Source organism: Chinchilla lanigera, unplaced genomic scaffold (assembly GCF_000276665.1).
Source record: "Chinchilla lanigera isolate Chin_1 unplaced genomic scaffold, ChiLan1.0 scaffold00022, whole genome shotgun sequence".
NCBI classification, from domain to species: domain Eukaryota; kingdom Metazoa; phylum Chordata; class Mammalia; order Rodentia; family Chinchillidae; genus Chinchilla; species Chinchilla lanigera.
The window spans coordinates 23,958,685-23,984,239 of NW_004955423.1; the positions used below are offsets into that span (position 1 = coordinate 23,958,685).

The window sequence follows — 25,555 nt, forward strand, 5'->3', positions numbered from 1 at the left end:
GGGCCGAGGCCGCTGCCGAGCTGGGGCGGGGTGGGCGGGAGCCCCGGCGCCGTGCCGCAGGGTTGCCCGCCTGCGTTTGTCGGGGCTCAGCACACTGCCCTGGCAGTCGGCGAGTGTAGTTTTTTTTTTTTTTTTTATGTTTTTATTTTTTTGTCTTTTTGAGACAGGGTCTCTCTATGCAGTTCAGGCTGGCCTTCAGCTCACTTTGTAGCCCAGGCTGGCCTCGAACTCGCAAGGATCCTCCTGCCTCAGCCTCCCGAGTTCTGGGATTACAGGCATGCGGCACAGCAAGGAAGAGCTGCGCACGGGCTGAGGGTCTGCCATCAGCTAAGTGCCGAGCTGGGCACCCGGGAGAGGGAGGCAGGTAGGGACGGCAGAGTTGCCCAGGGAGACGCGCTGGGCAGGAGGGCGGCCGCGTGGCAGCCGGGAGTGTTGGGTAAGCAGGAGGCGCACTTCTGTTAGTGAACCGCAAGGACTGCGGTGTTGCCACTGCCGGAGCCCTGCAGCTGCAGCTGGCCCCGCAGCGGGGTGAGGGGGTGTGTGTGTTGTGTGAGTTCTCACCGGCTTCTCAAGCTCCAGCTGCGAAGGAAATAACTCCCAGAGAAACCCTCTTACTTTTTTCCGGTATTGGGAATCGAACTCACGACCTCGAGCTTGCCAGGCAGGCGCTATGCCCTTGAGCTAAATCCCCAGCCCTTTCATTTTGGTTTAAAACAGTAAAGAACAATAACAAGGCAGAACACTTGCGTGTAGAGTCAGCTGTGAAAGTAGCACTTGTGTCCCCACGCTGTACTTGAGCTCTCACAGGGAGGAGACGTGTTTTAACTCTAGGAGGCCCAAGGCACGTGTGCGTTGCCAGGGGTGTGCGTGTGGCTTCAGGAACGAGCGGTTTACTGCAGCAGTCGGGAGGTGTGCAGACGCACGCCGAGTCAGGTCTGGGGAGCAGGAACCGGCCTGAAGATGCTCACTGGCTGCAGCCCGGCGAGAGCTGCAGAGCAGCGCTGTGGCGGAGGGGCTGGGCGGGGCTTGCTCGTGGGGGATGCGTGTCGGAGCGTGTCTGTGCAGGAGTGCGGGGCCGGGCGGGGCCTGTCTCATGCCTGCCCCTTTCTTGTGTGTTCCAGGCGCTGGAGTTCGAAGGCTGGGCAGACACCCTGTTCCTTCTGCAGTTCGCCCTCTCCTGCGTGATGGGGTGAGCCTCCGCTGCCTTGTGGCAGACGCTTCTCCTGGGGCCGCAGGCTGTCCTGGAGTCTAGCCTCATTTCTCGGGGTCCTGTGAGCCTCCTGAGCCGCGAGCCTTGGGATCGGCCGGCTTCGAGCCCTTGGGCGCGGTCTGAGGACTGCGGCACGGCTCCCCGGCCCGGCTGAGCAGAACAGGGACCCCGGTGCTATCCCAGAGCCCGTGTGCGGCAGCAGCATCGTGCTCCCCCGTGCGTCACGTCGCTCTCCCCAGCGCCCATCTGACGCAGGCTGTTCCTCCTGGGCGAAAGCAGGGGCGGGGCTGAAGGAGTTAGGGGGGCACTGGCCGCGTTCGCACGGGGCTGCTTGGCCTTTCCCTGCCATGCTGTCTGCACAGAAGACACCTCTTCCCCGCCCCCGATGCGTCCTGACCCTTTCCCTCGCCGGTTTGGCTGTGTCTGGTGACAGGGCCTGCACGGGCTGAGGTGTGTAAGAGGCCCAGCGCCGGGCCAGCGTGGTGCTGAGGCCGCCCTGCCTTGGAAGTGTGGGAGCTCCGCGCTGCCGCTTGGTGGCCGATGCGCCTGCGCCCCTCTCTCACTGGTTTTCGTCCCCACTGTCCCGAGGGAGGGGCGTGGCTGGGCCAGCGTCCGCCTGATTCGAGAGTCCCGGGACGCGTGTGGTCTGAAGAGTGCTTGTGGCCGTGGAGACAGGGTCATGGTGCTGCTTGAGGGCGGCAGGGACACGGCCAGGTGGCGGGTGCGCCATGCGGGCCGCAGCCTGGGGCCGCCCGGGGCCGCCTGGACCGTCCTGGTGACCGCCTCTCTCCCCGCCAGGTTCATCCTGATGTACGCCATCGTGCTCTGCACGCAGTACAACTCTGCTCTGACCACCACGATCGTGGGCTGTATTAAGGTGAGTTGGAGAGGACACCGTCACGGTGCGGCCTTGCGTCCTGTGACCCTCGTCTCCTCTTCGTCGTCTTCGTCGTCCCACACCCGGTGGCAGCGGTCAGAACAATCTCCAGGAGCGCAGGGAAGGCGCAGCCCGTCCTTGTGGGCGCTGGGCCCTGTGGGGTGCGGGAGGGAGGAGGAGCGCGGGGCACCTCAGCGATGGCCGCCCCGCTGTGCCCGGCGAGTGCCGCGCTGCTCTCCGCCCTGCTCGGTCCTGGCTGTCGTGGAGCCGGGCGGCCGCCGGAAGCTCATCCAGGGCCCTGTCCTCGGCCTGAGCGGAGGCGGAGCGGCCACTTGGAAGAGCTGTGCCGACACTGCCAGCGCTGTCACCCCCGTGTGTGTGTGGGAGACCCCTGTCGTCAGCCTGGATGGCCAGGTTGGCTTGGTGTTGCGGACAGTTCGCTGGTCCTGGCGCTGTAAGAGGCCGCGGCGTGCCCCGTCCCGGTGATTGGCCGAGCGGGCCTGTGCTCGGGGGCGGGGGCGGCTGTCTTGCGCCTCCTTTCTGACGCCTCAGTGACCGAGGCGGTGTCCACAGAGGGGCGGTTCCACCCATCTGCTGGGTGTCCTCTGCGCTCCCAGGGGAGGCGCCCGCTGCAGCTCGTGTTAGAAGCCAGCCTGGGGCAGAGCTGCAGAGAGAGCGGGGGTGCTTGGCAGGAGAGAATTGTAACTGAGAGCCGAGCAGTCAGCCACGTGCACTCTCCGGAGGGCAGAGAGGGAGGGCCCTGGGCTGGTGCAGACCTTTCACTCCCCCGTTAGCCCGCGGCCGGGCTCTGGCTTACCAAGTGTATGGCCCAAGCGTGAGGGGCGGCCCACACCTTCGGAGTAAGTGCCTCGGACGGGCACCCAGGCACTGGGCAAGACCAGAGGTGCAGGCAAGCCGACGTGTCGCTCAGTAACGGAGCCCGTTTGCGGTGTGTGGCCGTCGTGGGACACAAGCGCAGCGCCGTTCTCCTGGACGCGGAGTTCGCACTTTTCTGCAGACACAGTGCTCCTCCCACGATAGTTTCGGCATCCCATGGACTTGCTGGCTCCAGAAGGGCTCGTTTTATTTCAGACTGTACAGGAGAGAGGAAAATGGGGTCACCAGCGGGGCCCTTTGCTTCTGCACCTCAGCTGCATGGCATTGCTCTGAGCATGGCGCTGTCTCACCAGGCGGGCGTCCCTGCAGCCCTGCCAGGCAGCCTCCCCTTACTCTCCAGCTTAGCTGTTGTCCTCCCACGGGCCGCCGAGCTTCCTTCTGTCTGGAAGATCTCGGCCCCACAGACCCTTCGGTCAGAGCTCTTGTGTCTGTTTGGTGTTGTGGGAAAATCTCTTGGGACTGCTAGATGGAAGTTCGTGGGCCTCCCCAGAGTACACCAAGTTGCAGTCATAAAGGAGAGCCTGGGAAGCTTCACTGTGGACCAAGGTTTTCAGATGATTTTCAGGCACACTCAAGTTTGAGCATCGCAGTCTTGCCTCTGAGCTAGCAGGATACTCTTTTCTACTTCCTAGTAAGTTCCATTTGGGTAAGGTTGGAGTCTCTCCCCGAGAGCAAACCTTGCTTGAGAAAACATTGTATTGGTCAGCTTTATCACCACTGGGACAAAGTATCTGACACTCACAACCTCAAGGAGGAGAGGGGTAACCCAGGTCATGGTTTCCGAGGGTTCAGTCCGTGGCCGACTGCTGCAGAGCAGGAAGGTCGTGGCAGAAGGCTGGTGGAGCAGAGCTGCTCAGCTCACAGCAGCAGGAGCCCAGGAGAAGAGCGCCCCCAAGAGTGGTGGCGGGTGCCCTGACGGCAGCCCTGGGACCGCTCCTACGCCTGCGCCCCTCCTCACAGCATATCCTGCTGGGAACAGCACTGACCTACAAATGTGAAAGGAAGGCGATCGGGGAGGAAGTGAATAGTAGTTTAATGTGGAGATTTGTTCTCTGCTTTTGTAATCTGAGATTAATTTAAAGGGAGCCAGAACAAGTTTGTAGCTGGGATATCAGGAGTAGTGATTTTAGGCAGAATTCTTTGAAGCTGCCTCTCACATATTTTTTAAGACACCAGGAAGGTTCTGCTACGTGCAGTCTCCATGTTGGTCACGTCCAGTCTGTCCCCTCTCCTCTTAAGGAAGAGGCTTGCACAGAAGCGGCATTTCCTTCTTCACCGTCCCCTCAAAGCCCACGGTTGCCCGTGGGAGAGAGGCCTCCTGTCACCATGCACAGCGGGGGGAGGGAGGGTTTGATCATCGCGTTGTGCTCTTTCCCCGTGAAAGCGTTCGTTTTCAGAGGAGCAGATCGGGGACAGGCCCGCGGCACCGATTCTTCCCTGTGTCCGTGTCACGCCACACGCAGCGTGGGGTCGATGGATTTGTGTTGTTCATTGCGTATTTGTATTTAGATATTTGAGTCACAGCGTAGATGAGTTTATATCTATTTTTTAAAAACTCAGTTAAGCCTGTGTAACAATATCTTGCCATTTTTCTTTTTAGAATATATTAATAACTTATATTGGAATGGTCTTTGGTGGAGATTATATTTTCACGTGGACGAATTTCATTGGTTTAAATATCAGGTAAGTGAAGATGTTAATTACAACCACACTGCCAAGGGTCTCAGTAAGGTTGGGTTATTAATCAAATGGCAGATTTGCTCACTTACAAAATGGACAGGTGTGGAGTCCCAGCAGTGTGCTAGACAGGTAATGCCTCTAGTCAGTGCTTTTTAAGAAACGGGGAGAGAATAGCCTCCTAGCCTGCGCACAGCGTGTGGGAGATCTCTGTGGACGCGAACACCCTTCCTCAGACCTCCGTCACGTCGTTATGGCGCTGGATGGCGATGCCGTGTTCTCAGGAAGTTTGGGCAGAGCCCAGCAGCCATGTTGCGGTCACTTCTCGGGCATTGACCTTAGTCCTGTCACTGCTGTCAGGGGCATCAGCAGAGGGGTAACTTACTGTATAAAGCATCTTTTTCTCAGTTCTAGTGATTTGAATTTCATAACTTGAAATACTATTTAAATGATAAAAAACTACCAGGTTTATATTTGGGCCAGAATTTTATCCCAAGTCAGACTTGGCTGTGGAACGGCCCCCTTGATGTCTCTGACTGACAGAATCCAAGCGTGTGGTCCTTTGATTGCCTCCAAGTCTGGCCCACCGGCAGTCTCTGTCATCTTGGTGGGGCCTCCACCTCCCTGCTGCTTAGCCAAGAGCCTTGCAGCCGTCCTTCCTCCTCTGCTGCGGCAGCTGGCGTAGTTGCGGATGTTGTTGGCGGAGCCTGGCTTCTCACAGGCAGCGCCCTGGGGTCTTCGTGTAAGCCCCGCCCCCCTGGGCTCTCACATGCCTGTGCCCGGCTGGGTTTCCTGACCGCCCCGTCCCTCATCGCTTCTCAGTGCCGTGGACAGGTGTGCTCAGCAGAAGGAAAGCCAGGTGTGTCGTCCTTTTAACGCCCTCACCCCACCTGAGTCTGCTAGGCCCCCTAGTGCTTGGGACACCCTGCAAGCCTGTCCCTCTTCCCCCTCCTGCGTCAGCTTTGGCATCTCTCCCTCTGCGCTGTCCACGCCTTCCCGTAGAGCGGGTGGGCTGGGTGTCTCCTCCGCCTGCAGCAGCGTCCTGCCGGCTGGCTGCTTGGTGAAGTTCTTCACACCTGCATGCATTTGCTCAGATGTTGCCTTCGTAGGGAAACCTATCCTGTTGGTAGTGCTCGGCCCGTAATGGACATTCAGAAGTAATAATAGTAACGAAGTTCTATCTGTTACTTCTTACGCTTATTTTGCGCAAGGCAGCGCCCTACCTGCTCTGTCCTTAGTCTCTGCAGCAACCCTGCAGGCTAGTACTATGAGTATTCTTTTTCAAAGTGAGACAGGCTACCAGCTGCTGAGGGGTTGGTCCATGGGTAGTCTTCCAAGTCTTCCTTCTTAAGCCCAGTGCTGTTGGTAGATAGGAAGTGATGAATGAACTGCTTTATATTTATATCCTGCTATAGTATGTCACCACAACAATGACAGGCTCTAAGACAGAGACCTTTTGTGTAACAGAAGCCATTTTACTGTAGCCTTTGTGGCCAGAGCTGGTTCTACAGTCTCTGGGAGGGGCTTGGTGCCCTTCAGAGTCTCACTGTTGAGCTGGTTCCCAGGACTTCGGTGTGGATAGCTCTGCCCAGCACCCAAGCCCATGGCTTGCCTACTCTGGACCCCTTTGCCTGCTTCCTTGGCGTCCTGGTGCCGGGCTGCTTCTCGCTCTGAATAGTTCTGTCTGCACAGACTCTGCTTCTGTAAGGATGTGAACTCTGCTCAGTGGCTGTCATTCGGAAAGAGCAGGACTTGGTTGCTGCTGATGCGATGCTGCCAGGCTATTTATAGAGTTACGCACCCACCTTCTCCGATCACTTGTGTGTTTGAATAGGCTGTGGGGGCTGTTGAGCTCCGCGGCTCTGGCAGCATTCATGACACAAGCCAGCGGAACGGCAGTGCTGCCACCGCCAGCTCCCTGCTGTGCCCTTTGCTGAGCCGTGCCTCGTCCCTAAGCTGTGGGTGCACCTGGAGTGGGCCTGTTTGGGCGCTCCGCTGCCGCTCAGCACAGGCTGGCGTGGTGTGGGGCGCGTGGTCAGGGGTCCCGGGTACTCGGCAGGGGGCTGCGGAGCGTGAGGAACTTCCCCCATGTGTGCAAAACACGAGAACTGTGTGTTCAGTTCTAAGGGGAGTCTGCGCGCATGTTAGGCTTTTGAAGAGCTGGGAAAGAAAAAAGAATACAAAGGAGAAAATGATGGAGATAGTTCAGTCTCACATAGCAGTGTCACAGAGGACAGGAAGGACTGTCCCTGGACGGCTGAGAGAGCCCCTCTTCCGGACACTGAACGAAACGAGACCCAGGGGTACCTCCCTCCGTCTCCGTGGTGCCATCTTTAAGGAGTCCCTGCGTGTACAGGGGCCACACCAGAACCCGGAGCTGGCAGAGTTCCTGCCTGGCTCGCGGCGTTCATAGAGCAGACGTGTCCCTTCAAGGGCTGTGAGCTCTTCAGACGTCATGCAGGATTTGGGACTCTTGCTTCCTTCTAAATTTACTCCCGGGCCGTCTCCCGAGCTCCGAGGCAGATGGCCCGGTGTGTGTCCGGCCAGACCTGTGTGACAAAACCGGCTCTTATTTTTAGCGTGTATGCAGGAGTAGGGTGGGAAGAGCCGCGCATCCTCGGGGCTCCACCCCGCTATCTGGGCGAGCGAGGCGTGCGGCCCAAGGATGCGTGGCTGGCTGCGTGCGTCCTGTCTTGCTGCTTTTCAGCAGTGCTCGCCCGTAGGCCTCAGCGTTTTGATGCTGGGCAGCTCCCGGAGGCTGAGGAACCCCGGAGGCAGCGCGTGTCCTGCTAGTTAGGGTGTGACAGCCGTTACGTGACCCGCTTTGCTGTATATGGAACGTCATTCTGACGCGGGCTCCTGAGGCTGGTGTTGAAACGTCTGTTGCAGGTGGAGGAGCGGCTGAGCTCCGAGAGACTCAGGCGCGCCCCAGCTTGTGGAGGCCTGGGTCACGTCCGCGCAGTGTGGCTGCAGCGCCCCGGGGAGCGGGGAGGCCGCTGCTGGTGCTGTGCCTCTGGCCAGGTGGGCCTGGAAGGCAGCCGGCTCGGGCAGGAGTGCGCTGCGGCTGGCGTGGGTCACAGGTCACACGTCCTGCGTGTCCCCTGCGCACAGGTGCTGGTTGCCCGCAGGGAGAGCTGGGGACAGCCTGGGTCTTCAGACTCTAGTTCCCTGGCCGTGGGGGCCATTGTGGCGCTGTGTGTCCCCAGATGGCCCTCGCCCAGCAGAGGCTGCATCCTGCGTCCGTGCCCGGCTTAGTGAGGGCCGCGCGCGCTTGGCTCTGAGGTCCGTGTGCGTGGAGCCGGCCATGTGGGCTCGGCAGGCCGGGGGACGGGGCAGTCGGGCTCCAGGACTCTGCCTATCCTGTTTGCGCTGCAGAAGCGCCGGCTCCCTCGAGATCCTCTCCCTGGGTCCGGCAGGGCCAGGAAGGGAACCTGCAGCCTGGAGAGATGGTCCCTTGGGCACCAACACACGCACCACGGTGCTCCCCGCGCGCCCCTCCCGGCCTCACACGCGTGTGCGTTCAGCCTAGACAGGGTCAGACAGTGAGCAGTGTTTCTGACGTTGTTCTCACTGTAGGATGTCGTTGCCTCTTCCCGTTTTCTATCATGTTCGTGGAAGCGTAGCGTTATTCTGAGCAGGACTGTCAGTCCCTTCCCGCTGGGGACACTGGCCGCAGGGTGGGCCCTTAGGGTTTGCGGGGCACCCTGGCCCCTCACCTGCCCTCACGGGGACTCTGTCCGCAGCATCGCCGGGAGCCTGGTGTACTCCTACATCACCTTCGCCGAGGAGCAGCTCAGCAAGCAGGCGGAGGCCAGTGGCAAGCTGGACATCAAGGGGAAAGGAGCCGTGTGACCGTGGCCGCCGCTGCCCCGGCCGGGTGCTTCCGCGCCGTGAGAGCCGCCCTTCCTTTGCACGTGTACAATCCTGGATCGATCGCTGCCTTTGGAAATTTTATGAGAGAAGCTTAGAATCGACTCTATTTTAAATATGTCATGGGAATTAATTTATATCAGACTGGAAAATGTTCTGGGCTTTTTAATTTATTTTTCTTCTATCCTGACAGTGAGACCAATGGGTTTTTTTTGTTGTTTTTTTGGTACCGGGACTCGAACTCAGGACCTTGTGCTTGCCAGGAAGGCTCTTGTGCCACCGAGCTACATCCTTGGCCCTGGCCCCCGGGCTTTGAAACTTATTTATTCCACGGTTTGCTGTCCGGTGTCCTGAGAGCCACATTCATCCAGGGCCTCGCTGGTCATGCTGTCCCTGGAGCGGGCTCCTCTCCCCTGCAGAGCTGCAGCTGGGGCTGCCAGGCCTCCTCCTTGATGGCGTCACAGTGTCGTCACGGCCCTTGCCCCGACAGCAGCACTGGTTCCGGAAACCACATGGGGTTTGGAGTGTGCTGCAGTCCCTGGGGCTCCGCACGAGCTCAGCGTGACCCTGAGAACACACTGTCCCCCTGGTCGCCTGGGCTGGGTGAGTCGGGTGGAGGCCGAGCTTCCCGTGGGGCAGAAGAGCAGGTGGCCGCTGTCGTCCCCGGCCCTGCCTGCCCTGGCCTGGGTCGTGGCCACTGTCAGTCTTCTGGAGCAACTCGACGGCCACGTGCAGGCGGCGGCTGAGCGGGCAGTTCCTGTGTCACGGAGCTTTGCTCTTCCTGTGGGTCCGTGTCCTTGTCCTCTGGACGTGCGGCTGTGTCCTGGCCTTGCTCCCTGGCTGAGCTCCCAGCCTCTGTCCCACCGCACTGCACCGGGAGCAGCCAGGAAGGTGCCATCGATCCCCTCGGAGGTAGCTGGACTGGGCGCCGCTGGATTTTGACTTCTGAAACGTCACGTGGAGCGCAGCCCCTGAGCTCATGGCCTTCCGCGAGGCATCGCCGGCCTGCGGGAAGTGCAGTGGGAACGGAGCTGGCACCTTAGGGTCCTGCTCGTCTGTTTTACCAGTGACAAAAGACACAGAGGCCCGAGCCCACCCCTGCCTGGGGACAGAGCAGCCCTTGTGAGCGCGTGGGCCTCTCCCGGGCGGGCAGCCGGAGCAGCAGAGTCCGCTGTCGGCAGGGCGGCAGGTCCCCCTGTCCGCAGGCCCGGGACCCAGGGCCGGCCAGCTCCGTTGATCTGCAGTTCTGCCGGCTGGACTTGGTGGGGCGCGAAGTGAGAGGCGACCCGTGCTCTGTCCCTTCTGGAGCCCGCGGAGGAGCGCACGGGGCCAGATTGGCCTGGGGAAGGCTGTTGGGCCGGGCTCTGCGGGGCTCGGGGGCAGCTCCGCTCCGGCCTCCTGCTGGCTCCGGAGCTCCCTGTGCAGTCGGGGCTCCTGCCAGCCAGCATCTTCTGGCCTCACCCAGCTGCAGTGACCGCGCGGCGGGCTGGGTGGGCACGGAGAGGCCCCTTGCTTCTGGGGCGCCTCCCAGGCCCGGCCCTCGCGGGTACGTTTTGCTGTGGTCACCTGGCAGCGCCCTCGATGGCCGAGCGCCCTGGGGCGGTGGAGGCAGTGGGACTCCGTCCTGTGGGGCCTCTGGGGCGGGCGAGTGGGCGGCAGGGAGCTTCGGGGAAGCCAAGTGTGCGTGAGCTGCTCCCTGCGTGGTGGAGGTGGGGTCCTCTGCAGCCGTCCGCAGGCGTCCAGGCAGACTGGGGTGGCCACGGGTCCTGGCGCTTGGCCCGGGCCGCTGGTTCCGCAGTGGCTGAGCCTGCAGCTGCTGGGTGCCCTGCGCGCCCCGGGCTGCGGACAGCTGGTTCTCCTCTGTGGAGGACACCCACTTGCCCAGGCAGTTCGTGTCTGGCCTCTCAGGTGACTGTGTGGTACCTTCGCCGGGAGCAGAGTGAGAGCCAGAGCTGCTGAGCGATGCCGGGCCCGCAAGGGGGAGGTGCTAGATGCTAAAACCCTACCCCCGGGGCTCGGACAGCGCTTTTGTTTGCACACCATCTTCCCTCAGGTGCCTATGGACAGTGCTGTGGCCGCTGTGGGATGCGGGTGATTCTTCCTGTTTTTTTAAAAGAACAACTTTGGTGTTACGTTAAAAAAGGGAAAACATTTTTTATCTCAGAAGACCTGCATTTCATAGTGGTGATTCAATTAAAACCTCAGCTCCCCGCTCCACCAAACGCAGCCCTGTGGAGGTGAGATCCTCTTCCAGTCTAAAGTTCATGCTGGACACACCTGGCCTCCTGTCCCACTGCAGCTGCCAGTGCGCCACCACTCTCCTCCAGACCTGTGTGCCAGCTCCTACTCCGAGGGTGCAGGTCCTTGTGTGGAAAGACATGCCCCGGAGTTCTCGGTTTTCTAAGGCTTTGTTTAGTTTGAAGATCCTTTTTAAAAAAGAAATCTACTGGTTAGATTTACGGTCTCACAAAAATGTTTTTAGAGATTGTTTTGTTCCTGAACATTTTCTTTCTCATGCTGATGACCAACTTGATTTTTGTCTACAAATGTTAGCCTCTCACGATATTTTTTCAATATAGATTTATTCTATTTACCAAGTTATTATTTTTTAAAGGTACTGAGGGTTGAGTCATGTAAATCAGGTGATATAACATGAAAATTATGTGCCTAAATATTTTTGTTAATGGTGTCAAATAAATACTTTTTCCTGGAAACGTGTGGGAGTCCCTTTCACAGTGCGCAGAGACTAACCCACACCCAAGGCCTGCTCACATTTAGGAGGGCGGTGACCTGGGGACAGGGAAAGGCTCATAGCACAGCACGTGTGGCTCAGCCTCCCCAGCCTGCAGAGGTGCAGAAAAGCAGCTCCCTCTAGGCCCAGCCCAGTCAGGCCAGAGGGAGGAGCTCGAAACCCACTGGAGAAATGCCTTTAACGTGCACAAACGCACCGTGCTAACTGCTGTGCAGTGTGGCAGGGCTAAGTGTATTCACGTGGTTGTGCAGCCACGCTCCAGAACACTTTCACGCTGCTGAAACGGGACGACGCATTGAACAAAACCCACCCGTCTGCCTTTGCCGGCCCGGGGCCTCGGTGTGGTGGGTCCCTCGCACACGTGGTCAGACAGCGTCCACCACTTATGAGCTGGTGTGTTGTACTTTTCATCATGTCCTTAAGCTCCACCCGTGTTGTGGCGTGGGTCAGAATTTCTGTATTTATGTATTTGGGTTTTTGAGAGGGTCTCCCGATGTAATTCAATCTGGTCTTGAACTCACTGTGGAGTCCAGGCGGGCCCGGAACTCCTAGTAATCCTTCTGCCTCAGCCTCCTGAGTGCTGGGATTACAAGTCTGGGTCACCACACCCCGCAGTTTTTTAAGGCTGAACAATACATGCTTTCTGGCCATTTATCCTCTTGTGAAGGAGTATCTACTCAAATCCTTCTAATTTTTTACTTAAGTATTGAAAAAAATTGTGGAGTAGGAGGAGGTTCTGTGTATACACACACACACACACACACACACACACACACACACACACACGATTTTAACCCTTTGTCAGGTACATTATCTGCATTTTTTTCCTATTTCGCAAACTGTCTTTTTTGATTGTGGATTCTCTGATGTGCTGACATTTTATTTTATTATTTATTTACTTTGTCTTTTTGAGACAGGATGTCGCTATGCAGTTCAGGCAGGTATTGAGCTCACTTTGTAGCCCAGGCTGGTCTCGAACTCGCAAAGGTCCTCCTGCCTCAGCCTCTCCAGTGCTGGGATCGCAGGTGCGCCCCCACGTCCGGCTTGTGCTGACGTTTTAAATTTTGCTGTGGCACAATTATCTTTAACTTTTGGTGCCTTTGCTTCTTGGTGGCATTTTCAAGAATTGCCAAATCCATTATCATCCAGATTTTTTCTTTTAAAAAGATTTTATGCATTTATTTTCTGTGACAATGGAGATCAGACCCAGGGCTTTTGTACTGAGCGCTAGGGTCCCACCGGGCAGTGCGTGCTGCAGCGCGGGCTCTTTGTGTGCCTGTCCTCGCTCCCTCGCTGCGACACATCCACCCATCCTTCCGTCCATCCCTCCAGGCCCAGGCGGGCCTCAGCACGGGTGGCGCGGGTGTGGGGCGTTGGTGGAAGCCGCAGTCGGACTGCAGCGCCCCCGCGCGGCACGCTTGCTCCCGGCTCCTTCCGAGCCCGAGCTGTCAGCCTCGGCGGGGGCCGGGCGGTGCCTCTGGCGGGAAAGCCGTTTGCTCCTGCCGGGCCGCGCCGGAACGGAGGGCGCCGCTCCCTCCTTTGGCCCCTGGTGTGCCGCACAAACGGCTCAGGCGAGGTCTGATTTCACTGACCGATCGTGAAGTCGGACTTGGACTTCCCAGCCCCTTTCTTTCCAAAGGACGCGGCCTCGGCAGAGGGTTTCGCCGGCGCTGGCCGACCCCGTGCTCCCCGAGCCTCCCGGCCAGGGCTCCGGGACGGGCAGCGCGCGGTCGCTGAGCGCCGGGGCTCCCTCCTGTCCCGGGAAGGCTGCTTTGCCGCCAGGCCTCCGGGCGCAGCTGGAGCCCAGGGCCCGCCGGAGCAGCCGGGACGGCCGCGGGCCTGCCCCGAGGTCACAGGGTCCAGGGGACTTGCCCGGTGCGGCACAGCAGGGACTCGGTGCTCGTCTCCCTCATCACCAAGCTCCTCCGGACCTCGCTCCGCGGGTCCGAAGACCTGCGGCACCGAGACTGGCCCGCAGGGTCACCCCGTCCGCGCTCACGGCCCGCACGCGGGACGCGCACACCCCTTCTCTTCTGAGCCTCCGCACGGGCTTTCCAGTTGGAGGGAGTTCTCAGCTCGGACTTGGACAAAAGGTAGAATATTCTGATTGCAAGCAGCATCGGCTTCCAGCCTACAGCACACATCTTCCCTGAACACAGAGACCTGAGTTGGGAAAACAGGTGAACGAATTCCAGACCCCGCCGGGCTGGGGATGCAGCACTGGGGGACTGAGGCTGGGAGGCTGACGCAGGACGATCAAAGCCAGCGCCAACTTGGGCACCTTAGTAATTTGGCAAGACCCTGATCCAAAACAAGGAGGCTGCGGATGCAGCTCCGTGTGAAGTCCACGTTCGATCGCCAGTACCACTCCGACTCCACACACACCCACACCCACGCGCGGCTGCGGAGCCGAGGGCCCGGGTCCGGTCCCAGCCGCGCTCCCCTGCGGCAGGAGGGCCGTCCCCGGGCGCGCACCCCTCTCTTTAAAATGCTGCAGGCATGGGACCCACCGCCCACTTTTCTGGGGCAAAGGGCAAAGCGCGGACTCCAGAACCCCGGGGGGCACCCCGCTGCGCTTCGACCTCAGGCGAGCCGCCCGCCCTCGGCCCGCACTGCGCCTGCGCGCCCCGCCCGCCCTCGGCCCGCACTGCGCCTGCGCCCCCCGCCCGCCTTCCCAGTCACTGAGCTCACCGGGGGCGGCGGCCTGCTAGAATTTACGGGTACCCTCGCGTTCCGGGCAGCGCCCCCGCCTCCGCGCGTGGCCTGGGACGCCCACGGCCGGGGACCCCGCCCCCGCGGGGGAGGAGCAGCACGCGAGTGCCTCGCCGCGGACGCGCCGGCGCGGGGCGCTCCTCCGAGCCTGGCACGGCGAGCGCTTGGCGAGGGACCGACGCGTTTCACGGCCCCACTCCCGCCTTGAGAAGGAGACACGCGAGGACGCCGGTCCCGAGGCGAGGCCGGGCCAGGACCAACGCGCCCCCGCCCCGCCTTCCGCCGCGCTCCCGGGAGGCCGCGGGGGGCCCCTCGCGCCTGCGCACACCCCCCGAGGGGAGGGGCCGGCCCGCAGTCATTCACAGCACACTGCGCACAAGCGTGTTTACAAAAATACTTTAATAAGCGTATTCAGAGTGGCAGAAGGGAATGGGAGAAGGAAAATATTTTACAGTGCAAAATTACTATGCATAAATTTAAAAACATCTAATTCATCCTTTTAAATGCCTACTTAAATATTACTTCAAATACATTTTAAAGCTCAACAGATTTGTGTTGAACTGAGTTGCAGGTGAGGAAACCTACTTGCAAACACATCGGAACACAGAAACCCCATTCCAGATGCAAGCGAGAGTGCTCCCTGGGCGAGGTGAGGCGGCGAAGTGACTCCAGGCAAGGCTGGTTTTCCCAGTGCAGTTTGTCGAGAGTTCAAGACTTCCGCAAGGTACTAAGTCTTAAGCAAATTAAACTCATGATACTAAGATTCTTAAATAGTGCAATGACATATCAAGTTATAGTGGCTGCATTATGAAGAACAAAGTGAAATACCTGTATAAACACAAAGTACAATTAAATATTTACGGAAAACTGCGCATTACATATTATAATAGTGGAATGTCTTTCATTATGTGTACTTTCAAAAGATAAGATTAAGAAAAGTAAAATCTCCTAACATTTATACATATGCCATTATTTGCAGACATGCCTGAGGATTTACTTAAAACATTTCTGTATCAATGGTTTGCAAGAACTTCACAAACCAGCAAACAAAATGCATCTTTTAAAAAGGTGAAAATGTTGTTTCTCATATTGCAACAATTTAACAAGTACAGCATCACTGTTCTTTTAAAACACTTCTATAGAGCATCTCTGACAAGGAGCTAGGATGCTTTGGATTCATTCATGAAATCTAACTTAGGAAATGGACTGTGACCATCTGCTAAAGCTTCTGCCTTTCTGGATAAATTAATGTTTTAAGTAAAACAACAACAAACCCCTGCTTCTCCGCACTTCACCCCAAACCATGATTCCTCGGACACTTAGGTAACAGAAGTGAGCACACGTCAGGAGTCAAGGGCTGGGAAGAGCTTCCGAGCCCCTGCGGGCCGGGCCTGAGCATCACTTCTCCGTGCGAACCTGCGGAAACCCAGCTGCTGCGCACAGAGCTGCTCCAACAGGACCACACACTGGTCTGAAAAGGCGCTGGCTCTGGAACTGACGGGAACCATGGGCTGGGAGAAGCATCTCTGGGCGTGTGTGAGAAAACAACCACCTTTCACAAAGGTGTGGGTAGAGGCTGGGCTAGCAGCTGTGTACAGCTATGTTTTTAAACAAGAATTCTGCACTAAAAATAAAATGCCATTTTTACATGACGATGAATAATTCTCCTTGTAATCACACACAGCAGTGGTCACTGTTTATCTTATTTTCATTTTGGAAAAACATCATCAACCTGAACACCTGGGCTGTCACTGGCAAAGTCCGCAAACTTCAAACTGTCACTCCTCCTCCTCCGAGAACTCATACACTGGGCACCAAGAGCGACCCCCTGCCATGTGCCAACAGCTAAGAACCACTGGGCCTTTGCCTCTGTTGTCTGATGCAAAAATGGGAACTTTTATGACGCATATAAAAATGACTGAACAGGATTCTAGTCAGCATGACACACGTAAGCACTTAAGCTGACATTAAACCTGTTTTGCTTGAAAAATAATTTAGAGAAAATGATAATAAATGCAAAACAAAGTACGATCTAAGAATCATGCTTAGTTTCGGAATTCTCAAACTATTTGTCCTTAGGTAAAAATTTGAAAAAATTTTTCACAGTCCTTTATGAATGCTTTTACCACCTGGATAAGAAACATGACTTAGTTAACTACACAAACACTTAAAAATTCATTAGAAAAACCTTAGCAAAATAAAATGAAAGCTGACGGACTCAGAATATCAATTCCTCTCATAAAAGTTTACCAACTGTACAAGTTAAGAAAATTATACAAGCTTTTTGTATTAAGAAAGGACAGCTCAGTCAAGACATATGTACTTGTAAAAATCTTTCAAAGGCTACAAAGAATCTGGAAAAATACAGAATGTATTTCTTAAGCCCAGATAAGAATATGGAAAGACATCATTGATGTCAACAATTTTACATATACAAACCTGACTTGGTTTATTTTTAAACTTCTATATATAAAAAAATCATGCTAGCATAACTTTCAGGATTCACAAGGGTTCCCTTAATAATGACACTCAATTTAGAAGGAGTGAAAAATGCCTATTAGAAAGACATTTCAGGAAACTCAGAAAAACTGGGGTAAAACAGATCTGAATTCTTTTTTCATTCCTCTGTATCAAACCAAGAAGAAATTACCTTATAGTGAAATTTTATGACAATATATCTGGATGAAAAGGTATGGATTTATCTTTAGTTTGTTCCAATTTACTAAACTTTTTTATATCCTTAAAAAGACTTTTGCCAGTTTTGAAGTAAAAGAACCCATAAAGACAGAATTATGAAATCTTCTTAGAATTACCAATTCATCTTTTTATATTTAAACCAACGGCTTCAAGGAAATCAACTTGTTAAGGTCACCCATCAACCCTGAAAATTTTAGTCACACCAGAATTCCTCCAAGAAAGTAAAATTGGTCTCAAGTTCAGTCACCTGTGTTTTCCAGCCCCTCAGGTTTCCCATGGGACACCGCCTCTTGGAGGAGCTCAGAGGGGCCTGGGCTCCCCCTCCCGCTGCTGTTCACCCTTCGCTTTTTGGCAGGTCTCTCGCTTTTGTCATCAAAATCACTTTCGCTTCTTGCAGTCACGTGAGCAAGTTTTGGGTCCGTGGTCAGGTTATCTGCCTCATAGCCGTTGGTGTCCGTCTCTGTGTGAAGCGGTCTCTTGTGTCCTCCTGTCGGCCCGTTAACGTGCAGCCCTTCACCTTTTCCCTCTTCTTTGCTTACTATCTCACCTGGTCCGTTAGATGACACCCCTGAGTTGGAAGAAAAATGATACTGCTAATATGAAGAAGTTACACTTGCAAACTATTATGCAACAGCTATTGCAAATGGCTCTTCTTCACGGGAGCAAGGCATGGATGTGACCACACAGCTGGGTTCACGCCGTCTCCATTCCCACAGCTCTGGCTGTGTCCCCCAGCTGCAGCATGCACACTGAGGATTCAAGCAGGTTTCCGCACACGTCACTCTGAGGGGGAAGGGTGTCACAGAGTGAAGAACAGATGAGGCCAGGTTAGAAGCAATGCGCTACCGGGTGGGAGCAAGCAGGCTCCGGACCCAGCAGCCTCAATAAGCTTAACTGCCGAGAGAGGCTAGCCAAGCGCTACTCCTCCTGGAACCAGGTAAAAACACAATCAGTGTTCTTTACTACACTGCCTTAAATTTCCTACTGCCACTAAAACCTTGGGTGCCATGATTTTATTCTTAATGTAAATCTGTGGATTTGAGCTTTAAAAAAATAGTTATTTAAGTGTACTTAATCGGTCAATAACGGCAAGAAATGAATGCCGCAGTGCCCAAACATGCACTGAACATGCGAACGGCAAATTCAAATTTCCCATCATCAGTAAGAAAAATAAATCCCTATGACCCAGTAGAAGCAAGAACAATAAACACAGCATGGTAAAGCTGACGGCAAGGGCGACACAGGGTGCACAGCCCTGGAGGAATTCAATTTTCATCACCCGGAAATGCGGTGAAGCCACGCGTGCCACCAAGTGCAAACACTAGGTCAGACCGGTAGTTAAAAACAGTGCCACTGCTCCAAGGCCCCGATTAAAGTCCTTGAGAAGAGAACGACCGCCCTGCTCGCACACCTGGCTCAGTGGCGCCGTGGCGCCACGGCGGATGTGTCAGTGTGTCACTGTAATCGTCAGTGTGTATCTCCTGATGCAAAACGGCCACAGTTTTGGTCTAAAAGCTGCAGCCAGGCCTCATCCCAACCGGAGAGAAAAGCTTTCCTCTGAAAGAGCTCTTAGAGAGGCGGCCGCCTGAAAGCTGCCTGCACCCTGTCTGTGTGTGTGTCTATCCGTCTGCGCTCACCGTTGTGTGCTCCCGCTGCACAGTCCTCCTTCTCAGACTGCCCGTTGCTGCTGCTGGAGGCCGTCGGGGGAGGGGACGGGGCGCGACTGGAGGCTGCGCTCTCGCTCTCGTCTAGGAGACGGTCCATGTAGTCCCTTAAATAAAAAGGAATGTTGTTATTTCCCCTCTACGGAAAAAGCTAGAAACCCGAATCCTTGAGGTTAAATTTCCAAGTCTTCCCTAACAAACACTGTACACCCTAAAATTCACTTCCTCCTCCCCAGGGCCTCATCTACTGGGTCAGGTCTACACTCAAGCCCACTTCATTCTGGTCTCGAGTTTGTAGGGAAAATGTAGTCTTTAACTGGCAAATTTTAAAGACCCACGGGAAAGGTAAAAAACTTCCCTTTGGGAGAAGCCCAACTAAATCTGGAGGATCTGTAAGTAAAGAGGAATCATACTGTCAGGAGTAGAAAATAATTTCTGAACAGAGGCAGGCTGGATTTTAAGGCTCCTACAGCAATACCTGAAAGACAAATAGGGGTCTGCTAAGAGGCCTGTTACCCCCAAAACTGTCCTGAACACCTGTGTGCCAGTGAGCTTATCTGCTTGGTTTTCTTTTTAAAGACAGGGTCTCATTATGTAGTTTGGGCTGATTTTAAACTCACTATGTAGCCCAGGTTACCCTCGAACTCACAGTGATCCTCCTGCCTCAGCCACCCGAGTGCTGAGATGACAGGCGTGCGCCACCACGTCTGGCCTGCAGTTGCAATTTTAATCTGTGACCACCACTGTCACTTGGGTTATGAGGACGTAATAAATACAGGAGTATGATATCAACCTCAAGAAGCTCAAACGCACTGAGGTATAAAGCTAACACACTTAGGACAGAAAAAAAACTGTGAGTGAGGCAGCTTAACAACTGGGGTGTTACTCCTGCCCCACTAAGGACGGGGTTACGCGCGGTGGCCTTCACAAGCGCTTTGGTGCTGCACAGTTGATCGTAACCACAGAACCAGTGCGAGGCGCACAGAAACGGCGATGCGGGCAGTGGACGCCAAGGGGCGGCAGGGTTAGGGCCGAGGAGGGCGGGCTGGGCACCGCTGGGAACACAGCTCACAGCGGACGGGGCTCGGAGGGCGTTCAAGCCTCACGGAGGAGGTTGGGACTGGTCAGTACCAGAATGATCTTACGTTTTGGCATGTGGCAGCAATACCATGAGAGCACAAGTGCCACCATCTTCTAAAGATTCACGAAATCCAGACTGCTCAGCAAAGGAGAACGGGCAGGCGGGCAGGCCATCTACCAGGTCCCAGTATACTCAAGCAACTGGTTATGAATTAATTTTCACTTCAAGAAAATTATTTGGAAGGCTGAATATTTCACAGTGAAACCTTCAATGTGCACATGCCCTCAATTCTTCTAGGCAGTACACAGGGAAAATCTGTAGTAGGATCTTGCAAAGGCTGTTTGTAGACCACAAACAAGTAGGAAAAAAAAAAGCTTCATTCTGGTAATAACTGGAAGACAACCATTTAAAATACAACTATACGCCAAAAATGGAAACAAGCCAGACCAGCCTGTCTGTACTGACAGGAAACCACAATTTCTTGGCATATGAAACATAACGCAGTGTGCTCACTGCTTTTCACACACTGCCCAACACAGAAGAAAGGACGATCTCAGTTACGCAAGAGGCTTTCTGTAAGACCCACAGGGGCTCAACTGAAGTGTACAGAATCCAGGCCATCTGTGCCACGGGAAAAACCAGGTTTGTTCGCTTCATACCACTGCGCAGCCCGAAGAAAGAGGCCTGGGCTACTCTGAACGTGGCTCCTCGGCTGCGGGAGCGCTGACCTCACAAGGAATCAGGCTTGCAGACGAGTGCCACAGAGAGACCACTGAGAACCAGAAGGTCTGGGGGCACAGCCCTCCTAAACACGGAGGCACTAAGCCCAGCCCACACTTCCCTTGGCGAGGCCCTCTCAGAGAGCAGCCGGTGAGCCTGCGTCTTCCCCTAGCTCAGCAATCTAACGTTTTTATGGCCGGGGATGACAGACTGCACTTCGCGCATGAACATTACTTCTGAAATGGGTAGAAAGAACCAGAGCTTTTCCACACAGAATAGTTTGAAAACTGTGACTCTTTTTAAGATATCCTGTGTGGATTGGATAGCTGTATCTGACTCTGTATCATTGTTTTAAAATTACCAGTGAATAATCCACAAAAACCCCGTAACTTTCATAACACTAAGCAACTGTATGAACCGTGCATGCTGTTGGGGAATGTGTAGCATTCTATTGCACGTGGAGGAAGTCTGAACGCTACGATTTCTTTGCTCAGCGAACACCATTTGGAAAAAAGAAATACAACCTTCATCCTGGTGCAACGTGAGTTCTACTCCAGTGATCACAGCTCTGAGTGAGAGGGACAAGGCGCACAGCCCACTGGCTCATCCTTGCAAGGGTCCATTCTACTCAGCGCCTCCCCAGCTCTTCTGCTCTGGGCTGGAGAACGTCTGATTTCCAAGGGAGTGAGCAGTAAGACATCTAGCTCTAAATGAAAGTGACCGGGCAGCAGCACAGCCTGAAGTCTGAGAAGCACAAGCACACAGCTGTAAAGCCGCTGCGTGGCCAGCCCGAGGACATCGGTACTGGGCGCACTGACGAAATGAAGACAAAGCTTTGTGTCATTTTTATTCTGTAAACATCAGGGCGTGTTCGAGGACAGTACTGTAAAGTCACTTCTAGCATAACAGAAGTAATTCACGAAGAGTCCAAGATCCAGTGCTCTTTACGTTTAAGTAACCGCTGACCAGGGGTGAGAGGATGCTTTATTCCACAGCGAAGTGAAAGAGGACAGGAGAACTTGAAGCAAGGGGATGCTGTGCGGTACCTAAGACACCTGCAGCGTGGATACCACGCCTCGTAGCTGTGCTGCTGCGAGAAGCGGGAGGTGCGGCCCTCGTCACTCCGTACTGTTTCTGTTGGTGGCAAACTCAGCACCGCTAGGGAAAGGGGGGCTACCCAATGCACGCTGCTCCCTCTACAAAATCTGAACGAAAAGGCGTCTGACCTGATTTACTGTGTTTCTCTGCTTTTTTCCTTTTTAGAACAACTGTATTCAAATGTTATTTTAGTTCCTGGGATCAAACTAAATTGGATGAGAAAAAAATACTAATTTTCCTCCAACGCTGCAGGGCCTACTGGTCACATGGCCATACAGTTTTCTTCAGAAGAGTCCCTCTTCTTCCCGACTCCAAGGACTCTCAAGTTACTGAACTACATGTGCCGTGCTGAACAGAACAGCTGCTCTGATCCACTTCTTCTAGGGGTGCCTACTGGAAACACACTTTAAATCTTGCTTTAATGTGTTCATTGTCTAATAATATCAACTATAGTTTATAACCTATGACACAAGACTCTGAATGTCTATGAAAAGATGCAATAATGATAAACTGATATAAATGCTATTACAAAAGATTAAAAAAATCATAGTTCTATTAAGAAAAGTTAGAAAAGCTTTTTATCAATAAAATACATAGCTCTAAAGGAAAAAAAAAATCAACTCACGTTACACCAGGGTGAAGGTTGTATTTCTTTTTTCCAAATCGTGTTTGCTGAGCAAAGAAATCATAGCGTTCCGACTTCTTCCACATGTAATAGAATGCTACACATTCCCCAACTGACCTTGTTCGGACCTATAAAAAAGAAATGCTGTTTTTACCAATCATTTCTTCCTTACTGGAGGGCTTTCACGAAAAACATGTGAAGTGTGAAAATAAACACGCTCCTCCTTAACTGACACGTGCCTCAGCAGGTGGAACACACTGCTGCAGTCAGTGCTGGCAGCTCTCTTTCTAGCCTGTCAGGGAGCAGCGCACTGGTGACGGTCTGCAGACGCCTCACTCTGTTTCTCTGTACTTTACTGTAAAATAAATGCTCTCTAGGAAAGTGTGTGTGAGTGGCCTGTGGGCAGGCGAACACTATCAACGGTTTATGTTCGCTCTCACACAGCACCCAGGACACCACCTTTGAATTCTCTCCCAGCACGTTCTCTGAGTAGTTCCAACAGCAGTCACACTCGCCTGAGAACGCGCCACAGGAGTGTGAAACCGAGCCACTCGCGATGCCGCCCAGGCTTTGGTTCCCAAATCACGCCGGGGCTTGGCGTGCAACTCCTATCTGTGCAAGTGAACGGATCCCTCAGACAATGTCCATGGCCATGGGTTTACAAATGATGAAAGACCCCCTTGGCCACTGGGTCTGGAAAGCTGCAAGAACTGATGTGCACGAATAAAATATTGGGAGTTCAAAGGAGAAAAAGGTACCATCATGAGTATTTTGGATGCTAGGTAATAGTACTGTAACAAATTTCAGACACTGAGGCAGAAGACTGTGGGCGACACCTGTCCTGCCCCACGTACATGCACACACGGCTGTTTCTCTGCTACTTGCACTTCACAACTATGACCCACTTTGCTCTGAGACTGAAAATAACTAGGGCTTTAAAAAAAATTCTCTCAAGCTTTTTGACTTCCTATAGAATCTCATTTCTATACAGATCTCAACTAAATCAACTGTACTGAAATCAAAGACATTCTGGTACATGCGAAGTGAGCACTACAGGAAATCTTCAGTAAGACAAGCTCTCATATAGAATTTAGGGTTAAAATCTGAATTTAAATCCCAAGTGTAAAATGCCAATTCCCTGATGTTTTTACTCAAAGGACTATCTTTGGTTTACCACAGCAACTAGCGTGATAACATAAAGGCCAGATGCCACCCATCCTGGAACACTAAAGACCACTATCCAAGTATGTATTTATACAGCAAGCGAGTTGGTATTTTTAGTGAGACTTTTTCGCTCACAGTTCGAGGTCACCTAGTAAGTTCTTAGGGTTTAAAAAGAAGCAGGGTTGCTGTTTCCACTGATCAGATCAGCTGTCACCCAGGGGCACTCTCCACAGGAATCCTGCCTCGTTAGAGTCAGTGGCAAGGGACTTTAAGCAAGAATGCCAATGCCAGAAAAATCTTATAAAAATGATCCTTTCAACTGTGAAATGTGGGATTAAAATATCAGAAATATAAATAGCCATCCATTAGCATACAATAGTCTTTTCCTAGTGTTGAGGTTATTAAATGATGTGGACACAGTAGGGCTATAAATTTTGACAGCAATTATGCTGTCTTTTAAGTTACCCTAAATGCTAAGATGAAACATTTCTCTTTCATTAGTTATGTCCAGTATCAATTACCAAAATGCAAAAAGATAATTAAGAACAAATTGGTTAATGCACAAAAAAATTAAGACAAATGAACTCACAGTATTTGTGAAGTACTTTGTACTTAATAAGCGATAACTAACACGAAGTATGTACTGAACGGATAATGCCCAGCCACAGTCAGAAGTACAGAAAGGAGGGGCTGGGGATGCAGCTTAGGGTAGAGCTTTTTGCCTAGGAAGAGTAAGGCCCTGGGTTCCCTTAACAGCGCCACAAAACAAACAAACAAACAAACAAACAAACAAACAGGGAATCCGGTTACGTGAAAGGCTACTTAGGGCTTTAGACATAAGCCCGACACTGTCCACACAGCTCTGCACAAGCTGCCCCCCCCCACTTAGACGCTGTCTTTAAGGAAACAAGATGCTGAGCTCCTTGTGTTCCATAAAAATAATGGTACATCAAAAGCCCAGGATTTAATATACTATGTTTAAACTCTGAGACCTTAATTTTATCTGTCTTAATCTTGTAGAGAACAACTCATTTCTCTATCTACAAACTGAGTAGTTGCTATTAAAAATCCTACCCAAATTCAGTTCTAAGAATTAAACCCCAAAATAAATCTGTAAGTAATTAGGAAGTTCTCTGGGATAAGCACCGTATGATTGATAATATCAATATGGAAGCGCTATTGGTCATGTGAAACAGAATTCTAAATTTATGACAACTGCAGTAATTCATAACAAAGCCAACCTATTAATGCCTCTGGAAAGTTAATTTAAATCTTAACTATGTGCTTTTAAGCAAAGCAATGGCAGCTGCCTGTAATCCCAGCCAGCCGGTAGGATGACAAGATGACTCCAAGTTTGAGCCGAGCATGCGCAACGCAGGGGAGACCTCGTCTCAAAACAAAAGCTGCGGCAAGGTGCTTGGAGTGCAGCTCCGTGGTACAGAGCCTGCCTAGCATGCACGAGCATCTGGGTTCAAGCCCAGTACTTCAAAAACAAAGAACAACGTGGCTTGGACTTCTAATTATAAACTCTCTCATGTTAGAAGTGCTTTAAAATTTCAAAGATCTTCCTTAAAATACCTGTCACAGACAGAAAATAGCTTGTATTGCATTATACACACAAACTCCAACCAAAAGTTGGTTAACACACTTGTAAATGATGTCATTATTTTGTTTGTGCCAGTGGGGACTGAACTCAGGGCTTTTACGATGGATTACATCCCCAGTCCTTTTTAAATTTTTTGCTTTGAGAAAAGGTCTCACTAAGTCACAAAGCTGCCCAGGCTGGGCCAGCCCTTGCCATCGTCCTGTTTCAACCTCCCAGAGTGCTGGGGGGCCCGCACCACCATGCCCGGAGTTCAAACCTTGAAACCTTCTAATATCACAGTGAACACAGTGCCTAGCGAATTTATGTCAGGAAGTCTAGATACGCTTACTATAGTAAGTAGCTATGTCCCAAAGATTGTAATATTCATGATAGAAACTTTGACATTAGAAAACACAGCAGATGAAGATCTGAGTTGTTAAATTTTCCATAGAAAGAACATATATCATTACTTACTTTATTAGCCTGAATCAAATGAAAATCTTTTCCATAGGCCTTCAGCCCTTGTTCAAAATTTCTACACTCTTCCTCTGTCCAGACAGACAATTCCTCTGACAAAATGAAGGGGAGAAACTGTTAAGCAATATTCCCCTAACGCTGAACATAAAACTGCAAATAAAAATGTGACTTCCTGGTACAAAATGAGGGAAACATTTTACTTTGAAAACTAATACTCATCACTGCAGAAGATAAAGCAGCAGGAAATTCTCACTTCCCCGATTCCCGACCCCCTGCACGAGACCCTTTCAGCTCCTCCCGTTGCTAAGCTGCTCCTTACTGAAGATGCAGTGTGCTGTAGGGCACCCCTCTGCCCAGAATTACTCCCCTGCCTCCTCCGCATGCCTATCATCTTCTAGATCCCAGGGGAAATGTCTCTGTTCTGGAAGCTTCCCCAGAAACCCCACTTC

General features: G+C 53.0%; 2 protein-coding genes across 6 annotated transcripts in view; one reads left to right on the forward strand and one right to left on the reverse strand.

Annotated features, from left to right (window-relative positions):
* Slc35d1 (solute carrier family 35 (UDP-GlcA/UDP-GalNAc transporter), member D1) overlaps window positions 1–11,245 on the forward strand; it is a gene marked incomplete at its 5' end in the record, with an annotated part of 24,201 nt that extends 12,956 nt beyond the window's left edge. Inside the window, 4 exon segments of one of the 2 annotated variants that reach the window (XM_005385278.2) lie at window positions 1,122–1,189; window positions 2,009–2,087; window positions 4,585–4,667; window positions 8,405–8,611. In XM_005385278.2, the coding sequence (XP_005385335.2) occupies window positions 1,122–1,189; window positions 2,009–2,087; window positions 4,585–4,667; window positions 8,405–8,513 (339 nt within the window). 2 annotated transcript variants of the gene reach the window in all.
* Window positions 11,246–14,377: 3,132 nt separating this feature from the next.
* Window positions 14,378–25,555, reverse strand: part of Mier1 (mesoderm induction early response 1, transcriptional regulator) — a 54,900-nt gene continuing 43,722 nt past the window's right edge. For all 4 annotated transcript variants that reach the window (XM_005385279.2, XM_005385285.2, XM_013514440.1 and 1 more), the window contains 4 exons: window positions 25,104–25,198; window positions 21,881–22,008; window positions 18,330–18,463; window positions 14,378–17,260 (listed from right to left, as the gene is read on the reverse strand). In XM_005385279.2, the coding sequence (XP_005385336.1) occupies window positions 16,932–17,260; window positions 18,330–18,463; window positions 21,881–22,008; window positions 25,104–25,198 (686 nt within the window). In that variant the 3' untranslated portion in view covers window positions 14,378–16,931. The remainder of the gene's footprint in view (window positions 17,261–18,329; window positions 18,464–21,880; window positions 22,009–25,103; window positions 25,199–25,555) is intronic.